Source organism: Adiantum capillus-veneris, chromosome 4, assembly GCF_014529385.1.
Source record: "Adiantum capillus-veneris isolate H3 chromosome 4, ASM1452938v2, whole genome shotgun sequence".
Classification (NCBI taxonomy): Eukaryota; Viridiplantae; Streptophyta; class Polypodiopsida; order Polypodiales; family Pteridaceae; genus Adiantum; species Adiantum capillus-veneris.
Window position 1 is genome coordinate 61238378 of NC_140934.1, and position 27407 is coordinate 61265784.

Genomic DNA, 27407 nt, shown 5'->3' on the forward strand with positions numbered 1-27407 from the left:
GCGAGAGAGAGAGAAAAAACAGCCTGCTGCTGACTGCTGCGAGAGAGAGAGAAAAAACAGCCTGCTGCTGACAGCTTGTTACTGATGCGAGAGAGAGAGAGAGAGAGAGAGAGAGAGAGAGAGAGAGAGAGAGAGAGAGAGAGAGAGAGAGAGAGAGAGAGAGAGAGGAGAGGGAGAAGAATAGACACAGGTGCTGGGTGCAATCTCCCCCTGTGCAAGAGTGAGCATTTTCCTCTTGCACATATTTATTTATAGATTTCTTGAATGCCCAAAAAAGAGTACAAACTGGCCGGCCGGACATAAATGGCCAAAGCTCATAAAGAGCACTTGAATAATCAAATATACATAAAATGTAATATCCTTCTGCATAATCCATTATCTGCTGATGCTTTTGCCACCTGTCAGCTGCATAGATAATAAAATATCAATTCTATAACATACACCATGAAGACTTATGGCTTAATGCAAGACACTTACATGTGGGAGAATTCACAACAAGATTGTTGGCTGTGCAAAAAGATGTGATTGGTGATACTGTGGCTGATAGCATAGACATAAAGAGCGTCAAAAGTGATGAGCTGTCAGAACCAATTCAACAGGACAAACAGAGCTTCACCAATTTTTGGGGAACACATTTTTGAAGTTCGTATGCCAAATTTGGTACCCGCATGAAAGCACGAGAAGTTCTTTTTCTGGAATGTCATCTCTTGGAATGTGTTGATTGCAGGATATCCTCAACATGGCTGTGGCAGACTCTTTATCTTTCTTGCTATTTTTAACAAAGGCAAAGACATGCAGACTTTTTGTGAGACAGATGGTGTGATCCATGGAAGCAACAAAGACAAGGAGACTCTTTGGAAAGGAAGCTTTAGCTGACATCATCGTGTTGGTTAGGACAATCGACAGAAATGAATGTAGAAACAAAAGGTACGTAAATACTTTGTATTCTTTACTCATTACCGAGAACACAGTGGAAATTGCACGCTGCCATAGGAATGGCACGTTTCCTCGTATTATAAAAGTTGGAGAGGACTATGCAAACTCCCCCATGCAAGGAGACTTGCATGTTTTCTTTTTCTTCCAAACATAACAAGGTGAGAAGGCACGTAGGTCTGCTAAGTAAGGAGAGATGAGGGAGAGTAAGTTTAGATACATGCCCATAATCATATGGAATTTTTGTTGTGTTTTATTATAAAATTGTATGATCTATTATACACATATAATCACAATTAGTTTATATATCACAAAGAGTCCCATTTAAATAATGTGAAAGGTGCACATTGCATATCAACATTTTGACATAAAATAAAATGAGAAATAAGTAAAAAAATAAACAAAAAAATTCAAGTTAAAAAATAAAAAGTATTTTATTGTTTTTTTCATTAGAACATATAAATTTAATAAACATAATAATACAAGATAGTGAAATGAATTTTTTTGAAGTTTTTAAACGAAAGGACATTTACCAATACCTCATATCATGGGGTCAAACTCCTATGAAAACACTTTTTAATTCAAAAAGGTAAATGCAACTTTGGAAAATAACATTTAAAAGACTATCATTTCTTTCTATTCACAAGACTTTCAAGGTCCAGTGGGACACTTATAAGGCAATGAAAATTGAATGACCTTCACCCATAGTGCACTAAGGCCTTTAGCAGGCCAAAAAGGGGACAACATATAAAAATGAAACATATTTTAAACGATCCGTATTACTTTATATAAATTCTAACCCTTCTTACGGTTCTTTTGCGAGGTACACGGCTCAAAATTGTTGCATCACGATCGTAACGCACTTGAGACAGCACCAATTAAAAAAAAAAAAACTTGTTTTGATGAAAGGTAACAAGCTCTCTCTCTCTCTCTCTCTCTCTCTCTCATTTTCTTCTCCAAGAAGATATACACTTGTTGAATCTTTGAATGACGCAACCACACTTGCACAAATAACAAGAATGCACAAAATAAAGTGAGATTGAATCAAAGAATTAATACAATTTAAAAGCTAAGGACATATTTAGACATATCAAAATTGGGACATCAAGATCCCCACGTTGTAAACACAAGAAAACAAGAACCAAGAAGAGAAAAGCTTGAGAGAGAGATAGATTGATTGATTGATTTATCATCCTCGAGAGGTCGCATATGACGTATGGGACCAAATATGCGTACAAGAAGGTGGCTTCTCTCTCAAGGGAGAGGTAAATGGTTGTTACATGTAGGGAAGCGACCCAAAGGTCGATATGGCTAGGTAATGTGTAGTGGCTAGGTGGGTGTAACCTTAGGAGACAAAATGGACAGTACAAGCAGAGAGAAAGAAAAAGAGAACTAAGGGCTAGGGGTAGTATTTAATAGTATGTTAGGAGGCTTGGGAGAGCGGAATTCTTGTATGATCGCTTTCCCTCCTCGGTATATCGCCCACTTGCCTTTTGCTCGAGCCGCATGCACGTTCTTGAGCTCTTCACCTTTGCGTTTGAGTTGTGTTGGAGTAAGTTCCTCCGCGATCCAAAACTTGGTATTCTTAAGAAGGCACGATTGTTGGAGAAGGCAAAGACGTCCCTTGCTATCCTTGAATTGAAGAATGGCGTGTCCACTTGGCATGTGGTTAGCAGTGCCCTTGCAGGTTACAACTTCTATCATGTCACGATAGACATGTATCGGTTTGAGAGTTTCCTCGAGGAAGTTGAAGCGCTCGAAGAAGTTATCCTCGTATGTGTCCCATGATGGGGGTAGCCCCCCAATGCGGACCTTGAGAGTGTTCTCTCCTTGAAGTTGTTGTTCTCAGAGTTCTTTTGCCACACATGTTTGCACTTTGGCAAGCGCTATTAGGTGAGCTTGAGTGACCGTTGCTTCGGTTGCTTTTACCTTGTTGGTTGCGAGTTTGGCGATTGAGTCAACTTGTGCTTCTAACTTGTTGAGGCGTGCTTTGAGGTCCCGATTTTCCTCCATAACCCGGTCAAGGACTTCTTGTAGCTGTCCTATTTGGTCGATCTTGCTCGGGGCTGCTAGAATGGTGGCAAAGCTAGGTTTTGGCCTTGCATTGAGCTTTGGAGTGCTTGGGGTGTGCTTATGAATGTTGGGCTTGCCTGGGGGATGAGCTGCAGGGGAACCCCTTGTGAGTGCACCCTCGTCGACTCGCGTTGTAGCCGCCATTGATGTGGTCACGTGAACCTCCTCCAAGTGAGGACCTTCAACTCCAACCCAAGTTGAGGGACAACAGGCCATTAGCCTTGACGAGGCAAGGGGGCAAGTGCAAGCGGCAGACGAGGAGCCCAAGTTGAAGGGCTGCAAGTAGAGTAGCAAGTCGAGGCTCTGTTTACGGGGTTGAACGCAGATAGGGCTTGTCGTGTTGTTGCGAGCTGAGAGAACACAGGCAAGGCTTGAGAGTTTAACCCCCCCTACCAAGAGCTGCACTGCGCTTGGAGGGGAGTCACCACAGAGAATGTTGGAGCTTACAACAAGAGAATACCCTAGCGCGCAGAGAGAGAGAGAGAGAGAGAGAGAGAGAGAGAGAGAGAGAGAAGAGAGAGAGAGAGAGGGGTTGTGCTTACAAATCCTATTACCTTAAGGTGACAACCCCTCACACTCACTTCGACTCAATACAAATGTGGCTAACTAAGCACTCTAGTTACACCTAGGATTATTTTAGAAGAATAGAGGCTATGCTTCTTTGGGGCCGTACTAGTTCATTTTAAACTAGTGTGAAACGTGGCGGTTTTTCCTGCGCTGTACTTTTTTCCTCATTTGAAACCTTTCCCTCGTCTACGTTCGCAATACAATTTGGTTACGAGGTAGGCATCCAGCCTCCTGGGTGAGCCCGTCGCCCTCTTTCATTTGCAGGCAGAAGCGAAAGAGCGCCCTGCATTAGGGCTATCTCCCCCCCCCCCCCCCCCCCCCCCCCCCCCCCCCCCCCCTCTTCGATACAGGTAGTTTTCAATATAACAAAAACTCACTGCGTAATGCGGCAGTGTTCTCGCTGCTATTCAAACAAGGATACCTCGGACCTATTATTCGATCTCTCTGCAACCGTTGAACAATGGGGCGAGCAGCCATGCAACCCAAGTTTGTACCTGTCAATCTCAACAACTCATATGGGGAGGGGATCTCACCATCGCCATCCTCACCATCCTTCTCAACCTCATCATCCTCAACATCATCATTTGGGTCTACTTTACACAGGGCCCGCCCACATGGAGGTATGGTTTTACTCACACGCCCTTCCAAATCGTCTCTTTTGGCAGTGCAAGCACCCATGTTTGCTTCACCTGGTCTGCTACATTTCCATAAAGAGAATGCAAAATCTGTTTGGAACAGACAACAGGCACCCGTTGTATTCAAATCTGATTTAGCACGGAATGTGGGAAATGAAGCTTTGGCTGCTCATTCGAATGTGAGTAGTAGACTGCCCTTAATGCCACACACAAAGGGATGCAATGAATCCATGTGTAGCTCGCGTTTGACAGCCAAGAGTGATCCAACTTCTAAACAAGTTCCATTGCTTAGGGAGGAGGATTTTCCTTCCTTGTGTATGCTTCCTTGTTCACAGCCTCAAATCCAACAGGGAGAGCATTTTGGGTTTGAGCAAGAAGGAAAGATGCTGCAATCATGTCTGATGAGTATGCATTCGGGAAACTCCTTGTCCACACAAAATCATTCTGGTCTTCAAAGTAAGCCTTCTCAGCCTCTACAGATAACAATGTTAACAATGAAAGAGCCTTTAACAGATCTGGATGATGACGGATGGGTCAAGAATCGGGATAGTTCGGGCAACTCCATTACTACATGCGGTGAAAATTGGACTGATGATGAAAGAGAAACTCTAAGTGCCTCAACAAGTCAACCAGAGGAGATGACAAGTTATCATGGAGTTTGGAGGGGGGCTTTGGGTTTGAAGGATCAGGCAAGCAGGTGGGACCTTGCCACAAACAGCAAGGGATCCATTTCAGCAGCTGATTGCCATATCTTGCCATGCAACACAAGGCAAGCTAGGGTTATTTCAGCCCATAGCAGTGACTGCAACCTCACAAACTTAAGTTACCAAAAAAGTGTTCCAGAAAGTAATGCTACTCAAGATGATAACTGGCTGTCAAACAAACTGAAAAGGCTCTATGGGAGTAACACGGATAGTATCTGCTCGACGGCAGAGGACGGGTGTTTACGAGGGTTGCAGAGTGACTGTTATCTAGAGTGCAATGCAAAGCCGTTTTTCAATCTGGAGTCTATATTCAAGTTAAAGCAAAACGTTGGGAGGAGGAGGAAGAACGAAGAAGCGGAAGGAGACAACTTTAGGGACTTAGAGAGGGAATCGTTTGAAGCTGAACTTGAGAAAGTGCAGGAGATGTTAGAGCAGGAGCGGCTTCTGGTGGTTGAGGGACAAGAAAGCATGGCCAAGTTAGCAACAATGCCAGATGAAGAACCAATAATTGAAAGGGAATTGGAATTGCAGTTTGAAGTGGACACAGATAATGTGACTGAAAAAGATTTGCAGTTACAAGTTGAAATAGACATGGACAATTGCAGAGAGGTGGAGGCAAAGGAAGGGGCTTCCAAGGAAGTAAGACCTCAAAGTGCCAGAGAGGAGGAGAGAAGGCTAATATTGCTAGAGGACGAAAGGAGGAAGGAACGAGCCACTAAAAAATTGTTGGAATTAGAGGAGCGCATTGCCAAACGTGAAGCTGAAAGGAGTCTGGCAAATGCTGCATCACACTCCTCAGATAAGAATGCGAAGATCCAGTCAGAATTCTCTGTCACCAGTAATGACATGTCTGAACACGAGCATCTAAAATTCCAAGATGGGTCTAGTGTGAAGCTCACTTCTTTGTCATCTTTGCAAAAGGGTCCCTTGGAATGTAGTGGAATGCTTAGCTGCAGAACGACCGGGCAAGAGGTAGCATCCTTACTGACTGCAGGTTCTCTTCATGATTTGGATGTTGCTGAAATGGCACCCAAAGTATTGCAAGTAATTCAAGCAACAGAGGCCTTAAAATCTGATGATATCCTGCAAGCTCATGACGAGGATATATTGGTTGAAGGTGAAAATTTTGAAACGACCAAACCTGAGAAGGGGACTTTAGAAAACATTAAACATGGAGCTTGCACCACCACCACCACCACCACCACCACCAAGGATGTATCCAGTGGTGCAGAACAAGGTCAGGAGCTGTGGATGGGTGCATCTGAGAGTTACCATGTAGATTCTCACCTTGAAGAGTGCGATAGGTGGATGAGAGGAGGTTTATTTGTTGAATCTGAAGGAGAAACCCAGCAAAACATGACCTGCAAAACAGACTTAAATTCCATGATCTCTACTGTCATAAAGAATGGCGGAAAGCTGAGCAACCAAGCAGGAGAGTGCAAACTAGATGGTTTATCAAAATCTTGTGTTTATGATCATTTGAAATCAAAAGTTCAAGGTACTGAATGTGGTGGAATTGGAATTGAGGATTTGGTCGCATGCTTGGAATCTCAGGAACTATTTGGACAAGTAATGCCAAACACAAATGAAAAAAAACATGATAAAACAGAGAATAGTTTGAAGTCCTCTTTGTATGAGACTAAAGTGGGGCTAGCAGAGCATAAGTCGCTTCCCGAATGCTCGTTCTTTCCATTGCATCCCAATAGCTCCCAACTGGGTAGTTTGCAACAGCCTTTCTCTGCAATGTCACTACCACCAACTGAATCTGCATCCTTTCTTGCTTCAACAGAAGACCAACAGAAGCAGCATGTGGCAAGCTCAATGGATATGTGTTCAACTGCACCCTTTATGCTCCATGCAATCCAAATTGGCTCAATACAAATGCCAATTGGTGATGACGACTTGTGGATGCCACGGTTTTCTCCTTTGCATTGTATACAAGCTTCTTCATTGCAATTTGGGCAACTGTGTTTACCTTCAACAGACCAGCCTTTGCTGATGGCTGGGTCTAACTTAGCTGTGGTAGGGCAGACCCCTGAACATCAAAAGGTGGAGGCTGAAGCTTGCACATGTGTTCAGCAAGCCACTGACCTCACAAAAAACTGCAACAAAGTGTTCTGGTCTCCTTCTTTGTCAAGTGACATTGAGCAAGTCATAAGGCCAGCTGATTCTATGGAGACTGCTGTGATACAGTTTGGGGATCTATCTTCTTTGGTGTTACAGAAGCAATTGTCTACAGGGAAGTTTCCATTATGTCTGTCTCATGCTAATAAAAATTCGCCTGAGCATCAGGTGAATGCTGAACTTTCTCCTTTGTCCAACACGGAGAGCAACAGCTTGAAAGGGTTGGATCTGCCCGTTGATTTTGCAGAAAATTCTGTTGTCAACTGTCAACAGCCTTGTCAAAATGCATTAGTGGCTGGACGTGTCGATAAATATGGTTTGGCCCCCGACTTTGGTTTCAAGGAACAAAATCAAGCCCTTTTGATGACTCATCAAATAGACAATGCTCAGCTTCGATTGTTTTCTGCATTTCCGGACAGGAAAAAGAGAGGCAACGCAGGAACTTGTGCTGGAGTAAGTGACAGGAAGTATTGGAGAGCATGTACAATGAAAATGAAGTATGTGAAAGTTTCACACTTCATGCCTGAGAGGGTTCTCCCAGGACTAGAAGCTCATAACAACTCCATACATCGTAGTGCTGGTAAGTTTGTGTACAAAAAGAAGGAACTTCCTGAGGGTGAGAAGGCATGCCAGGCAAATCAAGAGCTGGTAGGTAATCTACCCTCAGATGCTATCACCATTCTTCAAGATCATTGTTCGGAGGAACTTAGGGCCTGCCAGAGAAAGTCAGAAATTTCTATGTACAATATTGATGCTAAGGCTAGCATGCTGCACTTGTCCAAACAGCCACAGTTTGTCACTTCAGAGGATTCAGCAATGCCAAACGGAGTAGTTTGTGTGTTTACGCAGCAAGGAATAGATGCCCCTTACACTGTTGATGACTTCATTGAGGTAAAGTCTAGGCGTCAGATGCTTCGGAAGCAGAGGAAGGAGGAAGATGAGACCAAGTCAGGCCCAAAGCCTTGCAAGGTTGTTTGTTTTGTTTGGTATGTGCTTAGTAAGGTTTACTCAGTGTTAACAGGGAGTATTTTAACATATGTCCTGCTTACAAAAACAGACTGTGGCACATCAGCAGCGGTCTTCTAAATTTTTGCAGCTACAAAGGGATCAATGGAATCATCACAAAAATCGTCTTTGAAAGGTGTCCATGCCATTGCTGAAATCTCCGCAGGTATGCAGCAGTAAACATTCTGTTTGTATCAGAATATGGGGGTTCTGGTCCTCCATATTGTTGTGTCTGGCATAGTAAATTGTCTAGGTCATGCATCTCGTCCGTTAAAATGGCAAATTTTTTTTTCTTAATATTCAAGCGATTTATTTGTTGTCTTAGATCTGTAAACTGAGTGGTTTTACGTCCACGGTAAATCAGGATTTTGTTGCAGGTTTTATGGACGGCTGCAACAGGAAAACTGGAGTAAACGCTGATTCATACCTTGAGAAATAATTTATATTTAGCTGATTAGTTCCAACTTGGGATGAAATACTTGAAATCTTGGCAAGCACTGCTGCATCTGGTGGTAACGAAGATTGATCTCCCCTTCATTGTTGAGGCTTAGCAAGAATTAGGGACTGGAGATGGCTCTTCTTTTTTCCATGGTTTGTGGGACTTCAAAAAGTTGGAAAGAGAGCAGAAAAACTATGAAAGAAATTGTCCGGAATGAGGTTAAAGGGGGAAGTATAAGGCTTCAAGGCTCAAACTATTTTGCCATATAAAGCACTCAAATGTCCTATGGAGCCAGCAAGACCCTGGGCAGATGAAGGAGAATGGTACAGCCAGCCTTGCTGCATTTTCTGGTACCACCACATCAACAGAGGAGTTGCTACTAAACGTGAACATGCAATCCTTCAATCTTTGGCATCCATGTAATTCCTCCTATCTCTCTCTCTCTCTCTCTCTATCTGTCTCTGTATTATCTTGCTCGTGAATTCCTAGGCTAAGAAAATCGATAATTATAATTTCTAAATTTAAGTTATGCCGATGTTTAATGAAGATAAAGCCTTAATTTGAGAGAATAAAGAGGGGTCATTTTATTCCAAGTCCAAATTTGTGTAGAGGGGATTTTTGATTAAGCTTTGAGTGCATGTGATATCTAGAATTTCTTAAAAGTGCACCCTCATAGTATAATTTCATAACTTATTTTCATCCGAATGCTTTGGCTATTGAAATACAACATCATTCTTAGCAATATTTGATTGGAGATTATGCCAAGTATGGTTGGTTTGAATGCACAACAAGTTCTTGACGAGCTTCTCGTATTTGATTGGAAATTATGCTAAGTGTGGTGATTTTGAATGCACAACAAGTTCTTGACGAGCTTCCCATAAGGGACGTAGTCTCTTGGAATCCACTTATTGTAGTGTTTGTCAAACAAGGGCACTCATAGGTATGTCAAGGCAATTGCTGCCACTAGCCTTGACCTATATAAAGCATTTGCAATTGACACTAGCCCTTGTGTTAAAATCTGCCACATCCAGATGCAATGTCAGCACGTAAAACCCCTCACAACGTGCACCGCATTTTGAGGGTGGTCGTAGCCACATCAGCATTAAGGGTCTCTCTCCTCTTGGTCTCTACTCAGGTGAGTCCGTACGGTAGGTCTGTGCCACATCATTAATATACCTCCCCTCCCTATTGTCAAAGGAGAGTAATCACGCATGATTACACCTTGTGATTACATCTATCAAAACCAACAAAGCACCAAGTTCAGGGAACGTAGTAGCAATGGGGACATGACCAAAACGATAGAGCTTATGAATAGACCTTTAGACGTTGCTTTATAGATGGAGAAGACATTAGGAGAAAGCTGGACTCACTTTTGGGCCTTTCAGTTCTAGAGAGAGAGTGGCGCTCGACCAATGAGGAAGAGGCTAACGTTACGTTGAAAATCGACATTTTGGAGTCAAGCTCTTTTAAAAAAAAGGGAGGAAATTTTATTTTGGTTCATCAAATTGCACAATTTCACGCTTTCAAGGCATAAATGCCGTAAGTCGTACTAACTATGTACCGAGGAATTTCAGAACTTTCATTGAAGACTCTATCTAGTACTTTGTTCCCACCCAAATATGACTTTGAGTAGCTCTACTTCCCTCTCAAAACTTCTTCCCTTTTTTATATTTGCGCTAACCTTTCTGTGTATTCATTCTACTGCAAACCATGTCTACTTCTCGAAGGCCTAGCACTACCATTGACTCCGTTAGCATTTTTAACAGTTATACTACAGACGATCAAGCATGGATTCCATCTCGTATAACTATCGGAAGTTGGGTTCTACTGCAAACTAGGAGGAGGAAGAGGAGGCAACGCAATGATTTCGTGGAGGCTTTCAAGGGTCAAGTTAAAAAGTTTAAAGTGTGTGCACAAAGCAAGTAGGTGAAAGAGGTCCTCATACAACATGCTTTCCAGCATGCAGACTTAAGGTTGCAAACATCTCCTCCAAGTTTTCCAAGGCATCGACCCAACTGTAAGTTATTTCAACATCTCGCTTAGTGCATGATTATATTCGAATATTAAGTGGTGGATATCATCTTTGGTATGTTTCAGATATTTATCCATCGAATAGGACAGATTGGCAACCAGTTGAGAGTATAGTTGGGATTTTTGATGCTTTCCATGCATTTATTGGTGAGCAAATGTACCAAGGAAGACAACACAAGGAACTTGCAGATAATGGAATTTTCTTTTATGATATGTCATATGTGGAACCGAGAACTTCCATTTGTTGGGGTCGTGTAGCTCCTTTGTCACTTCCATCCTTTGACAGCAAGGATTGGTCCCTGCCTACTTCGCAAACTAATGAAAGCTTCAGGAATAAGTTGTTTCAGGATATACAAAAGTCCCTCAAGTATTCAATTGCCACAAAAATAGTTCGGCTCGCACTATTTATGCCTCTTGAAGTGTTTGTAGATATTTTCTTCGATGAGCAAATAAGAACTACCGCAACAATGTTTATTTGCAAGTCTGAGAGCTGTTTGGAATTTTTAGATGATAACTGGGATAGGAAACAATCACAGAACAAAATCTGTATTTTGCAAAGGAAGTCCATAATTTGCAAGTTCATTATAAGCTCTCAAAATTTCTTAGTATCGTTTTACTATATTAGATATCATCTTCTTAGTGGGTAGCTTATTTCACTCGACCAAAATACAGAGAACAACCTCGAGAACAAACCTTTATCAATGGAGCTCTACTTTCGAGACAGCCTACTTACTGTGATGGAGACAATGTCAAGCACAACTCTGGCACAGCTCAGGATAGATCTTACATGTGAAGAACTTCCACTTTTGCCGGAATTGTATGCATTCAGTTTCAACAATAGAAAGGTGCTTACTAAATCGATAAATTTTGATTGTCTTTAATACACTATGACTGAATCTAACTTTTTCTTCTTTTCAGATTCCAAGGCGCAAGGAGAAAACAACATTGTGCAAGGAGTCACTAACAAATACACTTCACTTAATTGCTTCCACCGGAAGCTAGGTCACATACCTTGTACACGCAAAGAGCTTTGATGCCATGCAAACCATGATGTACTCTTCAAAATGACTAATGTAGAGATATTTTTTGGCGATCAAACAATGTTTCAAAAATGTACATTTTCAATGTTTCAAAACTTTACATATTGTGTTGTTTCTGTCAAGAGTAATTTGCTCCCTTTCCCAGCTACTGTCCTCTCCCCCGGTTTGTGCCACTCGTCCCTTGCCCTCTGCTCCGGTTGCTCCCCTGTCCTCTGCTCCGGTTGCTGCTACCTCTGCCTCTGGGGACGCTGGTCTCGGGCATCCTTTCACGTCGCTCGAAATCATGGGCCTCTTCCATGGCTTCCCATGCTTCTTGCACCTGTGAAGCTTCCCGCTGTTCTTGCTCTTGCCGTCGACGTGCAGCCCATTCCTCTACTTCTGCGGCGTCTGCATAATATTGGTGTATTGCTTCTTGCATATTTCGAACTTCTTCTTGAGTCTGATTGTGGCGTTGCGTCATTTCGTTAATGCGAGTCTCTTCGAACTCGTCAACTCTCGCCGCTTCCTCTCTTGTGCGTCTGTTTACCGAGATTATAATATGCTGGATTGCCATTACAGAAAAAATGTCGCACATCGTTGTTGGTGTAGTTATGTAATCGAAGTTCCTGTAGAAGCGTGATACAGACATCTGTTGCTTCATACATACGTTGCAGCAAACAATAAAATAGCAGATTACTTACGTTCGGTATATTCATAATTTGATTGATGAGCAATACGGCATTCAAACAGGTTCGCCAGCCACAGCTATAGTCATCAGTCTGCGTGGGCACGGTTACCTGTTCATGCTTGACTACATTTCCTAGATCATATTCTAACAAAAGATGCTCTACACAACATACAAGTTTTTTCGCGGCACTACATACATAACCACTTGAGTCAGCAACACATTGCAAAGAGACACTACGCTGCTTTCCAAATGTACCCAAATGGACCTTACGTTTTTACACGACCGTGAAACGCCCTGCTTTGCCCGGAGTTTGCGTAGTAAACAATCTTAGCTTCCATGTCAAATAACATCAGACTCCAATGATCACTACAAAGACACCATCAAAGATGAGGAGAGATTCGCAATGCAAGATGTTTTTTACAAGGCAAGAAAATACTCACGATTGATTGTACGCAGTGACCAGAAAGCGTGCTAGATCAAAGTTGACTCTGCTAAACCAGTTCATCAGACTCAAAAAGGAAACTGAGTTGTTCTGCAGATAAGGCGATATTAGCAGATCTATTACGTATACTTTCTCTTGAACCTCAGGAGGTAGAAGCGAGACAGCGTGGCTAACATGAACAAATGGCAAAGATTAGATTTGAACACCAAGTGAGTCAATACCGAGCGAGTGGGGCAGCTATCGAATTCCATACGCCACTGATTCGCTTGGTATTGACCATTGTCTTGGCTGAAATGAAGAAGAACTTGACGACTACTGCAAAGACATGGGTCAATATCGAGCGAGTCAGCGGCGGATTCCAATTCCGTAAGATTCTCCTCGTTGATTTGCTCTAAAATAATTGACTCATCCGATGCGTTGGATGGCCCTTCTGATGCAGAGCCTTGCCCTTCCCTTTCTTGAGCTGGCTGCCTGAGGCTCCTCCCTAACAGCCTTCCTAACAGTCTCAGGCTCCTCAGGCTCCGGATCATTTTCCTTCAATATTGGTTGCTCCATAGATGCCTCAGGCTCCACCCTGACCTGCTCTTGTCCCTCATCATCCACTATGGGCTGCGGATCCTCTATGACTTGCTCATTTTGGTGTCTAGCTGGCTCCTCGATAACTGTCTCTGTTTCTTCCATGATTGCCTCGGGGTCCACTCTGGCTTGCTCTTGGTCCTCTGCGGCTATCTCAGCCTGCCCATCTGTGTCGTTTCTCTCGACCCGTGATCGGGTCCTTCTGCTGTTTGTTTCAGCCCTAGACGGCTCTGTCTATCGTGCACGAGGATGGAGAGGGGGGATGTTGAGAATATCCATGGTTCTACTATCCCGGATAGGCATTGGCTGAAGCAGCCCATCGTAGCGGAAACGAAGCCTACGAAGAGTATCAAAATCCCGCGGCATGTTAGTGACGCGGTGTGCATGGGCAGCCAGGATATATCCATCGCTGAAGAATTCCACGAGGTAGTCTTGAGCAATTTCTTGAAGGCAAAGGAGTGCACTGCTGGCCCATCGCATGCCGACTCTCCACTGCTCGCAAATCTCTCGCACTACTCGCTTGGAAAGGGAGACGTGGAATAGCAGGTTGAATGTGTCGTTCTATCCTGCGCAGCTCTTGCAGTACACCTCTGTGCGCCTCATATCGGCGTCTTCTTGCTTGAGCATTCAAAGATTCACCTGTTGCCCTCCTAGCGCAGGCCTTTACACGAAGCATCTCTACAAATACAATAACACCAAAAGGCAATTCATTTGTCAGCACAAGGGACTTCAGATTTAAGAAAAGTTAGTACCAAGCGAAAAGATGGATAGGAAAGAGTTGCCTTGCCTTATTCGCTCGGTAGTGACCTCAGAAAATAGTAATGGTAGACATGACTTATATTTTCTGAGGTCACTACCGAGCGAATAGGTGCATAGGAAAGAGTTTGCCTTGCCTTATTCGCTCGGTAGTGACTTCAAAAATAGTAATAGCAGATATCACTTACATTTTCTGAGATCACTACCAAGCGAACAGGTTTGCAACCCCTGCAACAAAATCGGGGGGATGGTACCATTGATTCTAACTGTGGTTCTAACTGTCATGTCGTTCCCTCCAATGCGGTTCTAACTGTCATGTCGTTCCCTCCGATCACCTCCCCTAATATCGGGGGGATGGTACCATTGATTCTCTCTCCCACGTCCACCTCTCATGAAACCTCATGGCAGTACCACCCCTCACAGACCACTCACTCATAAGCCAGAGCCCAGGCTCTGCTTTTTAGGCATGTCTGAAAGTAAGCAGTTGTTTCAGAACCTCCCTCAGGGTTTTGCAGAACAACTAAAAGATGCTTAGGATAGTGGCGATGCCTTTCCAAGGTATACTCCCGCAGCGCCAGCAACACCGCATCCGGGCCCTCCTCATGAGGTCCCCCCTTGGTCCTCCCCCGATGTTACCTTTAATGTTCTCGACCGACACAGCTCGGGAGTGGCAGCTGTCAACACGGGAGTCAATTCTCGAGGTAAGCCGCTGGTAATTCTTTGCTTTCTGCTCCCAATTTCCAAGCTCCTAGTTTGAAGAGCTTACTTGCTAAATGCTTTTTGCAGGATGCTAGCCTGAAGCTGCAGCAAATGCTGATCGTCAGGCAGAGGGTCTCAATCCTTAAAAACTCTCTGGAAGCAAGAAGGCCTGAAGACATGCAGCGATTGCTCGCTGAGAATGGCTCTATGGAGGCAATCATTAATTGGCTTCAGGAAATGAAGGATGAAGTGCTTGAGCTAGCCAGTAAATATGAGGAAGCCATTAACTTTGCAAACATGCTTTGCGAAGAGATAGCCTGGCTGTGAACCCTAAACTATAAACCCCTAAACCCTAAACCTCCCGGAAATTAATAGGTCACTCTTTGTAAAGTCTGAAGTGTTTTCTAACTCAAACCCGGTGTTGAGTTGTAATTTTGTTTCTTTCTTATAAAATCAAAAGACGTACTTGGCAAAAGAAAACCCTAAATCCGCAACAAGCAGGGGTTACCTTCCCCTTATTTGCTTAGTATTGACCTCTGTACTAGTAGACATCACTTAACTTTTCTTTTGGTCAGTACCAAACGAATAGGGCCCTTCGGACTAAGTGACCTTACCTTATTCGCTTGGTACTGACCAACTACACAAAATACAAGCGCACTGGACCGAAATCAAAACGCGTATTTGGCAAAAGAAAGCCCTAAATCTGCAACAAGTAGGGGTTACCTTCCTCTTATTTGCTTAGTATTGACCTTTGTACTAGCAGACATCACTTAACTTTTCTTTTTGGTCAGTACCAAGCGAATAGGGCCCTTCGGACTAAGTGACCTTACCTTATTCGCTTGGTACTGACCAACTACACAAAATTCAAGCGCACGGACCGAAATCAAAAGGCGTATTTGGCAAAAGAAAACCCTAAATCTGCAACAAGCAGGGGTTACCTTCCCCTTATTTGCTTAGTATTGACCTTTGTACTAGCAGACATAACTTAACTTTTCTTTTGGTCAGTACCAAGCGAATAGCGCCCTTCGGACTAAGTGACCTTACCTTATTCGCTTGGTACTGACCAACTACACAAAATACAAGTGCACAGAAGGGTAGTAAGTAGCATACCTCTTCACTGTGTGTAGAGTTCCGCGTTGCTGAAGCACTGCAGAACAAGAGTAAGAGAAGGAGGATGCGCGAGAGTAAGAGGTGATGGAGTTTGCTTACCGCGTAGCGTCGATGGGGGTAGAGTTAATTAGAATGATGCGCAGTAGAGGACGCGAAAAGAGGCAGAATAGTTGAAACTTGAGATGTTTGGCGGGGGTAATGCCTCAACTTAGAACGCTTACCTCGGGGAGGGTGACAACTTCACTTATGCGCGAGATTGCGGTTGGTAAATCGTACTGCATGGGAATCTGAGACCATTTAATACTGGTTGTCCTTGAGAGCGTAGTCCACGTGCCTTTTTGAGTGATTGTTAAGGGTCAGACAGATGCCAATCGCCCTTGCAGTCGCCATCTCCATCTCCATCTCGCACCTTTTGCTTGGCCAGCTCTCGTGCCTTTGCCTTTTCTGCGCCCCTCCCCTTGGCCAGCTCTCGTGATCCTGCATTTAGAGTCAAACGCCGATCGCCCTTGCATTTGCCATCGCCTTTGCATTCACCATCGCCTTTGCATTTTCTGCGCTCTTCTCCTTGGCCAGCTCTCGTGATCCTGCGTTGAGTGACCTCCACTGGGTCGAGTCCTTTGCTGCCGCGTCGCCATTGCCATCGCCCCCCTATTGGTTCTTGCTGTCGGTGGCCTGCGACATCACCATCCAACTCGGCGCCATTGGATATTGCAGAGACAGGTTCTTTCTCCCTGCCTCTCCCCTTCTTGTGTGTTGTTAACTGTGTGCGCACCGAAGCCACTGCGTTAGGGTAAAAACGCATGCATGGTTGGAATAATTACTCATTATGTGACCGTATCGCATTCATGGTTGGAATAATTACTCCTTATGTGACCGTGCCCGAGTTTGGGCATAGTGAGTGAGTAGGCCTATAAATCTATCACTGATAACATAATATGCTCTGTTCTTATCCACGTGTTCCGAATGCCACAAGACAGAACCAAGCGAATAGAGCCCTTCGGAGATTCTTGGGGGCCCTACTTGCTTGGTAATGACTCAACTAACGTCACCACTTATGACATTAGCGCACGGGACATAACCCGTCGATAGGGCCATTCGGTGATTCTTGGGCCATTCGGTGACTCTTATGACATTAGCACACGGGACAGAACCAAGCGAAGAGGGTCCTTCGGAAATTCTTGGGGACCTTACTCGCTTGGTTCTGACTCAACTAACGTCACCTCTTATGACATGAGCGCACGGGGCCGAACCAAGCAAAATAGGACATTGAGGGATACTCGAGGCCCAACATTCGCTTTGTTATGACACCAAATAGTTTTGGCTTGCTTTTTCTTTCAGTCATGGGGATCATAGTCCTGGAGATAGACGTGAGCGAGGATACATGTGAAGAAAAACTATTCACATTCTTATATAACGCCCGTGCTCATCACCGTGCACCAGAACTATCAGGAATGTTCAATGCAGATTTTTCTATACAGAGGATTATAGATTGCTCCTTTGAGTACCTACAAAACCATTTGCAACAGTATGAGGCAGTCACTTGTGACAATTCCATGACAGTTGATGGCATGAGATATGTGCACCCTGCCGACCTTGACCCTGACAAGAGTGCTTCAAGGAGACTGAATCGCTGTCTTGAAAAGTGTCCCTCCAATGCACTGCTTGTACAAGACAGGTGTATGAAGCACTTAAAAAAATGTCGCTTATTGGAATTCTACCATGGGTTTGTCTGTTACTTATACTTGCAGACGGATGGCGAGTCAGAGACTTCGCAGTCAATAACTTTCGGTAGTTGTCCATTGGCACTGGAGGAAGAGGTAGAGGATGTGGAGGTGCAATTCAACCCAGAAGAAGAGCGGGAAGAGGTACTAAAGGAAACATTTGATGCGGGCTTAAATCTTGTTTCTCTTGCGGATGCAGCAATAGGGTGCAGGCAAGAAAGCCCAAGTATGGAAGCGACTTTTCCTTTGAATTGTGCTCCCAGCTTTGCTATGGCGGGCGACACCCACTATGTTCTGCTCACAGATATCATGCATGAGCTCAATATACGGGAGGACTACTGCCTAGCGGCAATTGCAAATTTTTGTGAGGCAGACATGGGTTTGTGGACGATGATGGAGTGGACCAATATCTTATTGCTGACACAGCTGTCCGCGACTCACAGTTCACTTCAAGGTCGCAACTGATTAAAGATACGTTCAATGAGGCGAAGTCCGGAGAGGTCAATTTGCCAACAGATGAGCAGTTTGAATTTGGCAACAAAACAACTCGGCTTGGAAAACATGGGTAGACACGTGGCACCCGAAGATCATGTAATGAATAGTCAGTCTATTCACTTGTGGGGGAGGTCGATGCTAGAAATGGACGAGAATCAGATGGTAACTTTTGTCGTGCATTCAGATGGTATTAGAGATGACCGAGTAATAAAATATCATGAATATTTTTTTTTGCTGCCAGGTGCTAGTGTATGACGATAGTTTCCTTAGAAGAGCGGGAGGCTCACGTCAAGGGCTTGTCACTGGAGTCCAAGGCAGGGTACGGCGTTGTCTCACTACATCGGGCGTTTCAACCACAAAAAGGTTTGTAGAAACAATTCAAGTACTTGACAATTGTACTCATCTCACTTACGGCCCATAAATTCATTGCAATTATTATGTAGATCATAATATACCACAAGGAATATTCCGATGACAATGCAAAGTTCCCATTGTTTGCAATGAAAGCTATTACAAGATTGTGTGGTGGGCATCCCCTCCCACTAAACGCAGAAAGAGTAATTCTGATTGAAAAACAGTTTGCTCTACGTGTATTTGGCATTGGGTATGGGTGCCAGGCACTCAGAGCCCCCTATTTCATGTCCTACACAGCTCAGGCTCTGGGTGCAGGGGTTGAAGACTCGGAAAGCTTAGATCCATACAATAAGCGGCTCTTTCTGAGGGAAAGAAGACGCATGATGCCCGTGGGGATGCTGCCATCAACAGAGGAACGAGATCGTCTACAGAGCTTGCACATCGAAGAGGTACAAAGTGAGGAGGAAGGAGGTGTATCGAAGAGGATAAAAACGACGGGCTCAGGTCCATCTTCTCCCGCTCCTGACTCGTGACCGGCGCCACCTCGCATGGCGCTCCGTCGTATTTGAAGCTCCCAAGCCATCTGTTTCTTCTCTTTGCGGATGTGTTGTAAAGACCGTGTAATTTCTGAACTCTTAAGAAGTTCCTTCTGCCTTGCTCTATGAATTAGTCGTCTATAAGTCCATTGGTGTAACTCTAATAGGCTATTGGCCTTTTCTTTTCCTCCCCCATGTCGAGTGTGCTTAAAATAACCTGTTCTTGCCATGAACTGGGTTTTTTCCATGCCTTGTGTGGACCATATTGATAGTGAGCCGTATGTCTTGGCAAAATATTGAGTATGGTTGAACAGTATGTGCTGCATTGAAATAAAACAAAATGGTCAGTTGAGTACAATTTAAAATTTTGTTTTGTATACGTAGAATGCCAACCTACCATGTAATGTGTGATATGTTGCCCACCCCACCCTGTAAGGTAAGCCTTTTTCCAATCCAGCAAGGCTGCTTGAAATGATGTGAGCTTACTTTGGTTCCAAGAATGTTGCTCAAGGTAGTGGAAAATTTTATCTAGTGATTTCCACATGTTCGTCTTGTGATTTTGGATTGCCTCACCACCAGCATTGTTTTTAACCACTTTATGTAACTGTTTCCATTTGTTGAACAGGATTCTCCTTTCTTCTCTATCTGAATCTTTGAGGCTAAACCCAAGAAACCTTCTTGCCTTCACTCCGCCTATCGATGCTTTCTTCGGTATCTTGTACCGACTTTGAGACATCTTAGGATCCTCTTCGATTTTGACATTGCCTCCATGCAAACCAATGTTTGAGAGCACTCCCTCTAATGCTTTGATCACTCTTTTCGACTCACTCTTTGGCTTTTATGTCCATGCAAAACATATGTACAAATGAACCACCTTTTCAATTATTTGACAGAGTGCATGAAGTGTACATACGTGAACTCTACTCAGAGGAATATCAAGCACTGGTTTAAAAGTTTTATCTTGAAGATGTCTGTTGGGAGCTCTAATCTATTGCACACTCTCAAGTGATTGTGCATCAGCCATGCAATATAAGCATGGATTTGCCACAACTGCTCCGTGTGTTATGTTGTACATACACTTAAGAGTCTTTAAGTCACCTGCCATGTGCCATTCCACTGTGTAGTCGCCAAATCCTTCCACTGAAAGAACGGCTCCATTTCTTTGTTCACTGATGATAGAAGGAATTTGGGTTTGACTAAAAACCCAATCGAGGATTTCAAAATTTTCCTTATTAACCTGCAGTGAAAAATGAAAACACAAAATCAACAACCAAATAATCAATATTTTTGTTATCAGAGATTGAACGAAGTATACCTGAAATGATCCTAAAGATAGAATGTTGTTTTCTGATTGCACGCTGAAGTATCGTGGATCCTCTTTCGTTATTGATGGATCAAGAGCTCTGTTCATGAGGGTAATGGTGACTCTCTTCAACTTCTTGTTCTTCAGGACCTCGCACTCGTCGAGCTTCAAAACAAACTTGAGAACCCCACCGCACTCGTCTCGACTGATGTCAAAGAAGTGAACTGCATACCTTTGCAATGCTTCAAGATCAACGAAGAGGTTGTTGTGCTCGTTAAACTGTACCTCTTTTCCGTCCTTGCCTAAGAACGTTGCTTCAATATGGAATGATGACCCAAGTTTCTCAAACACCTCATCGTTTACGTGCCGGCGAGCAGCCTTTACATGTGATGGCTTTGGCAGCAATGATCCTCTCTGTAGTTTATTTTGAGATTTTTTAGCTAATGCTTTGAAGAGTACCTTGTATCCCATCTGCGAGATGCCACTCTCATCAAGTATTGCTTGCACTTCCATTGTTTCCAGCTGATTCTCGTTCATGAAGGAGGTAAGTAGCTTCCCTTTCAACTTACGAAATTTTTTCTGAGTTATCATCTCTTCAACTACTTCTTTTGGAACTAGACGGCTGTAATGTACTTCGGCATTGAAGCCTGCACCGTTCGAGTTTGGATGCAATAAAGACCTGCCAAAAAAGCACAATACGTTATGATCATGTATAGGAAAGTAAGTGTATCCACTTCTTAATGAAGCACATTGAAGAAACAAACTTCGAGTTACCTTAAAGCTCGTATTCATTTTTTCAGAAAGTGAGTGTATCCACTTCTTAATGAAGCACATTGAAGAAACAAACTTCGAGTTACCTTAAAGCTCGTATTCGTTTTTTCAGGCCACCACTACCAACCTTCATGTTCTCAAGGTTGCACAGATCTCGTTTTCTTTTCCGACTACCAAGTACGGTGTCTTTCTCGCGCAAACTTGTGATCTTCTTCTCAAGGCCTTGGATTGTCTCTTTGTTTGATGAAATCTTTTGAGAGCATGCTTCATTAAGTTTCTTAAGCTGCATGTTCTCCATTGCCAGGAAGTTTCTTTGCCTTTCCGCATTCAATCCTCTCATTTTCAAATGTTCGGTGTATCCCAATAGCCCATCCTTGCCATCCCAATAGCCCATCCCAATAGCCTATCCTTGCCATCGTCTGTGAAATGTAAGAGGTTAGTGATATTAGCAAAGGGAGGTGGCGCATTTGTCGTAGGATCCTTTGGATAAATAGACCCATCGGTCCACAAATCCAAATGATGTTCCTTGTTTGTCCTTCTAAGTTCTTTCTCCCGTTGAGATAAGAAAGACTCTCTCCTACGTTTCTGCAACGGTGCGTACTCTTGCAATACATCAACATGAAGATGATGTGTGTTCTTTCTTTGGGTAAGTGTTAAAGATGAAGGGGCCGAGGATTGTAAGTTCAAATTAGTGTTTTCATCAGGAAAAGATGTGTTCTCCATTCCTAGAGTTGATAGAGAAGAAGACGGAGAAATGTCTCAGGTTTTGGGAGGGAAAGCCATATTTTCAAGTTTAGAGTTGATAGAGTTCGTGTGGCTTATGTTTCTGGAGGAAACGCTTGTAAGTTGGCATTTCAAATCATTAGTCATACGGTTAGTTGGAATCCTGACAAGAGAACGAAGGATAAGAATGATAAAGATGGCGGCTACCTACCAAAGAATGTCATTTTGGCTTTTTGTTGCGCAGAAAAGTATCACATAAAATGCACAAGTTAACATTTTCATTTTCTCTCTTTAAGCCGACGTGACACTTCTTACAGGGCCCAAAAGTGAGTCCAACTTTCTCCTAATTGTTAGCGGAGAACTTAAGCACATGCAACACATCATTCAATACAACATTTCCAAGGGAGATGTTTCTAACACAAACCACATATAAGGCAGAATCATCACCAATGTGCACTGATGGAGATAATCCGTTTAACTTTCCATGATGTGAGAAGTGAGGCATGTAAGAGGATGCTCCACTATCACCAATCCACTCACTCTAGGCCATTGCCTCAAGCACTTAGGTGCAATCACCCATAGTCACAGGGGACGCCCATTTTTGGGCTTCCCGTCCCCACTTGTTGTCTTGCCCTCTCTTTTTTACACTAAAAATCCATTTGAGACCCGTCCGCCGTCCCCACTCCTCGGGACGTGTCCCTTGTGACTATGCAATCACCACAAGGGAGGTCTCATTGGAAGAGAGGTAGAAGAGAGGAACAAGCAATGTAAGCAACCTTTGTAATTCCTCCTTCTTTGTACTTTTCATTGCCTTTGTTGTTGTTAGATTCCTTTGATTTGGCGTCATTTTGAGCAATCAACTTCTTGGGGAGATAAATAGGCTGCTCGGCAAGACCTTGCAAGTTGATTAAACTTCTTCTGCTTCTTCACTTAGGGTTTAGACCTCTAAGCCGGGATCTGTAGGTTGGCTCCGTTTTGACACGTCAGCAATTTGTGACATCCCCCTTCTTGAAAGAAAGTAACCGTCCGCGATTACAGCATATCTGCAAAACAACTCAAGTTAGCTCAAAAATTTCTCCGAGGGACAATCTAAGGGACATTAAGTTTTCTCATTCCAAATCAGAGTTCTTGATATCCTGGGTCGTTGGTTTCCCAGAAGTATCTCATCCAATAAGGAGTCTTATTCCAGATTGGAGCTCTTGATATCTTGGGTCGTTGGTTTCCCAAAAGTATCTCATCCAATAAGGAGTCTCATTCCAGATCGAAACTCTTGATATCTTGGGTTGTTGGTTTCCCAGAAGTATCTCATCCAATAAGGAGTCTCATTCCAGATCGGAACTCTTGATATCCTGGGTTCTTGGTTTCCCAGAAGTATCTCATCCAACATCACAATGCAACACAAATTCTCACATACGCATGTTACAAGACATAGAAACATAAAGCCGCCGATGAACACTCCCCTTGTAAATAACCATCCAGGTCCAGGCCATGAGCTGTTCAACGACTCCCTCATCACTCCTCTTGCATAACCTAAAAAGGTATGGGCCGGGAGATATAGAGGCCTTTTACAACCAAACGCTCCCCAGACCACAGCCTGTGTCGTTTGGAGGTGTTGAGAGTAACCACTGTTCAAACTTCTTAATACTCCTGCCGTATATAACCATGTCCAGACCATGAGTAAAAACAACATTTTTCAAACATTCAATACTCCCCTTGCAAATAACCACAAGGGTGCGGGCCATGAGTATGAGCAAGCAATTTCAAACATTATTTCTCACTACTCCACCCGGGAGTAAAATCAACAATCATTGAAACCAATATTAAACGAGAGTCAAACAATTCAAATCGGCACCAAGACATATTCAAAACAGATTCCATCCATTTCAAACAAATTCCAAACAGGATCACCAAACAAGTTCTCAAATAGAACTCAAATTTCTAAAGCGATCTTGACGTCAGTGGAGCTTGAAAAGACAACTGACTTTCCATCATGACTTGCACCAAGATGAGAATTAGATTTTTTTCATAAGGTCGTAGCCGGCTACAACATGGTCCATAAGCGCTTGAATAGTCGAAACAAGTCTCGACAGACAGTGTTCTTGTGGCAGTGATGGTAACCCCAAGATATAGAATCACACTAGACCTTCAAGATTATCAACTCGAGAAGAGACACTTGTTCAGAGATGTCGAGAAATTTCAAGTTTTAATCTGCTAGGGTTCTGTGGCAAGCATTTCAGGATACCCCACTCTGCCAGAAGTTGCAGTTCGAAGGAAGATGTCTGAAATCATGTAACTTTGGGCAAAAGTTTTCTTGAAAGCTTGCCAAGTCCTTGGAGTATGCGGCTTGGTAGCTATAGACATCCACCACTGCATGACACTACCTCTGAGAAAAACAACGGCTTAAAAAATATTTTGATCCTTCTCGTGTAAGTGATCTTTATGGCTTATGCCCCGTAAGACAGAGCGATGAATATGGGAGCGCACTCGATGGGCGATGAAGTAAGGGTGGGAGTGGCTAATAAGTCCGGGGCACGAAGATTCTTTAAAAAATTTCCAGTGAACTTTGGAAGCACCATCTTGCTTTGTCTACTCTTTGGTAGGACCGGTATGCTTTCAGAAAAGCACACACCTCAAGCTCTGATATCACTATCACAAGACGGGCACCACGTGCCAACGGAAAAGAAAAGACTGAACAACTTTAAGCACTTTAAATAACAATTGAACCAAAAGAGATGCACGACACACGAGACGGGTAGTGGCGGTGTTCCACCCCAAGAGAGCACTGGCCCCAAACCTTTGTGTCCCTTTCGGTATTTCTTTATATTTCTTGAACTCGGTACAATGTGGTACTCACGCTGTGCACCTTCGACTGAGCCCTCTGCACATATTTAAAGGCCCTTCGCTTTGAAAAGCAGTTACATAAAAAGCAGTCAAACTCAAAATCATATGGCCTCAAAAGCTGGTGTCAAGCGTAAATCATGGAAATCCGTACAGGCTGCCACGTCAGCAGGTCGACGCGAAGTGTGGGCTGTCCGTACAGCTCCCACGTCATCAGGACTCCGCGCGTGTGTGTGTGGGCTTGGAATAGCCAAAGCTAGACCAAAAGCGTCAAGGTAAAGTTCCAAATCTGAGGAGTATCTGCTAGGTCCTCCTCCATCCACTTCGCATCGAATGCCGGATAGTTCTTGACTAAGAACCGCCGCTTTCTCTTTCCTTTCCTGGTGAGCCAATATAAGTTTCGAAACAAGTATCTCTTTGCTGACTTTCACTTCAGCTTGGACGTCAGGCTCCCTGTCGACTTGCACCTCATCCTTGAAATTTTTCAAGAGACTCACATGAAAAGCATTGTGAATCTTCCAAGTCTCTGGCAACTTCAGTTTGAAGGATACGTCATTTATCTCTTGAATTGGGAAAGGGCCATAGTATCGCATTCTTAGCTGTGGAAAAAGACGCTCCTTTCCTTTTCGTTTCTTTAGGCGTGCCTTCTCAAATAGTAAGAGCACCCAATCATCTCCCTTCTGCTGTAAGTCGCGTTGAATCTTATTGGTTGCCTTCTTATGCGGTGCTTGAGACCTCTCAAGAGCCTCGTGCACCTTGGCAAAAGCAGTATCCAGATCTACATTATAATGATCTGTTTCAAAACAATCTTGTCCTTGGTCTGGGGAATTTTTTGATCTACCAGCTGATTCTCTTTTTCCTTTCTTTCCTTGTGCCCTGGGACTTGTGGGTAGCTTCGCTAGCTTCCCCTGTCCGGTGGCACATCAATCGCAATCATCGAAACCCTAAGACGCACTTTCATCTAATTCCCTTTCTCTGGAATCCTTTGATGAGCTTGCATTTGGTTCTCTAAGTTCGTCGGAACCTTCGGATGTGCCACCATGTGATTCTCCAGAATCCTGTGATGAGTTGTCGTTCCGCTCCGCTCATTCATTCTTTTCAATCTGGCGGACTCTTGCCTTGCTGAGGTGGATACTATCTTGTCCGTAAGATAAGTCCATGAGTCGGCATGCGTTCCAAATCGTTTCTTAGCATGTTGCATAAGTCTGAATAGATTTAGACAATAGTCTCGAATCTTTTTTTTTTATAGCAAACCACAACAAAACCGCTCAATTTGGTCTTTCAAAGTAATCTTCCGAGACGAAGACACTAGCAAATAAGTATCCCAAAACCTCTGGCAGTAGTCATTCAATGTACGGTGTCAGTCATTTTCAAGTGATGCCAAGCCGTGATGACATCTCTTGCATATTCATTTGATATCCAAGTTGACATGAAAAAATAAAATTAACCACGTCGCATGTGCTTCTTTGCGTAACAACAGAGTAGATCACCATACTTGTACAGTTTCTTTCAAGTAAGATGCCGCCTTTTGCACCCTGGAATTGTTTTGAGAACCGTCCTCCAAAGAAGGCGATGTCAAACTGTTGTACAAACCCAAGGGCTCAATGGGTGTCCTGGTAGTGTGAAAACGTCTCAAACCTGACGGCTTGACTCCCTTCCTTGAACTCCTTGGTTTTCTTGTTGATCTGGTCATTGTCAAAAGAGGACGAGCTCTCCTCCTTTGAACGGCTAGATGGCCTTCATGCTTCCATGCCTTCTAGAATTTTTTCCAAAAAAAAAATCTACTTCAGAAGAATCTTGTCTTAGGTGCTTAGAAATTAAGGAGCCTTCTTAGCACCCTCGAATACTTCAAATGGCGCCTTCCCCGTGTGTTGTTGTAGGCAAACTCCACCAAGGGCAAATACTTTTTTCATTAAGTCTTCTGATCTGAAAAATAAGACTTCAACAAATTCAAAACCATTGAATTGGCTATCACAAATTGCCCATTTGTCTTCAGGCTGAACAAGGACGAGAATTGCAACTGCATGCCAATGTTCTCCTAGATTGCCCTCCAAAACAAATTAGTAAACCGGGGATCTCTGTCCAAAGCAATGGTCTAAGGCATGCCATATATATTCAGAAAATTCAATCTGTCAATGACTGTCCAAATGCCATCATGCCCACTTAGAGACTTTGGGGAGATCAAAGATGAAATCCATAGCAATGCTTTCCCAGGGGCGGGCGGGAAAGGGTAAAGGCTGTAAGAGTTCGTGTGCATTATGCCTGTCAAACTTGACCTTTTGGCATACTAAACAATTGCGAACAAAGTCATCCACATCCTTTTTAAGCCTCGGCCAATAGAAGTAATGCTCCACACCCTTCAAGGTGGTATCTATGTTAGGGTGGCCTGTAAAAGGTGGGCAATGTCTCTCTGTCAAAACGTTTTCCCTCAAAGGTTGTGTAACACACAACATCGTTTTCCGCATCAAATAGCCATCCCGTAAGGAATAGCTTGCAACTATCTCCCCACTCTGATCTAATGAAAGATGTTTGCAAAATCAGGATCTGTGGCGTACTGATCTACCATATCCTCGAAGATTTGATGATGAATCGCGGAAATAGCCAGAACCAAGGGCTTCCGAGACAATGCATCTGCCACTAAAATCTTTTGTCCCTGAACATGAACAATCTGGAAGTGAAACTGTGACAGGATGTTAGTCCATTGCATTTGCTTTTCCAAAAGCTGCGTTTGTGACAAGAAGTAGTGTAAACTCTGAGGATCTGTAAAGATTGTAAAATCAGCTCCGAGTAAATAGTGTCGCCACTGAGTAAGAGCATGGATCATTGCTAATAGCTCTTTTTCATAAATCTATGCAACCATTTTAG

General features: G+C 43.5%; 1 protein-coding gene across 6 annotated transcripts in view; it reads left to right on the plus strand.

The window, feature by feature from the left end:
- The first annotated feature begins 3945 nt into the window (after nt 1-3945).
- Nucleotides 3946-27407, plus strand: part of LOC147459275 (uncharacterized) — a 49102-nt gene continuing 25640 nt past the window's right edge. Inside the window, exons 1-3 of one of the 6 annotated variants that reach the window (XM_086510576.1) lie at nt 3946-8207; nt 8419-8899; nt 10247-10601. In XM_086510576.1, the coding sequence (XP_086366702.1) occupies nt 4034-8122 (4089 nt within the window). In that variant the 5' untranslated portion in view covers nt 3946-4033 and the 3' untranslated portion in view covers nt 8123-8207; nt 8419-8899; nt 10247-10601. Of the gene's footprint in view, nt 8208-8405; nt 9059-10246; nt 10602-27407 lie in introns of those variants that run through there. The other 5 variants (XM_086510579.1, XM_086510578.1, XM_086510575.1 and 2 more) reach the window with 5 other exon arrangements.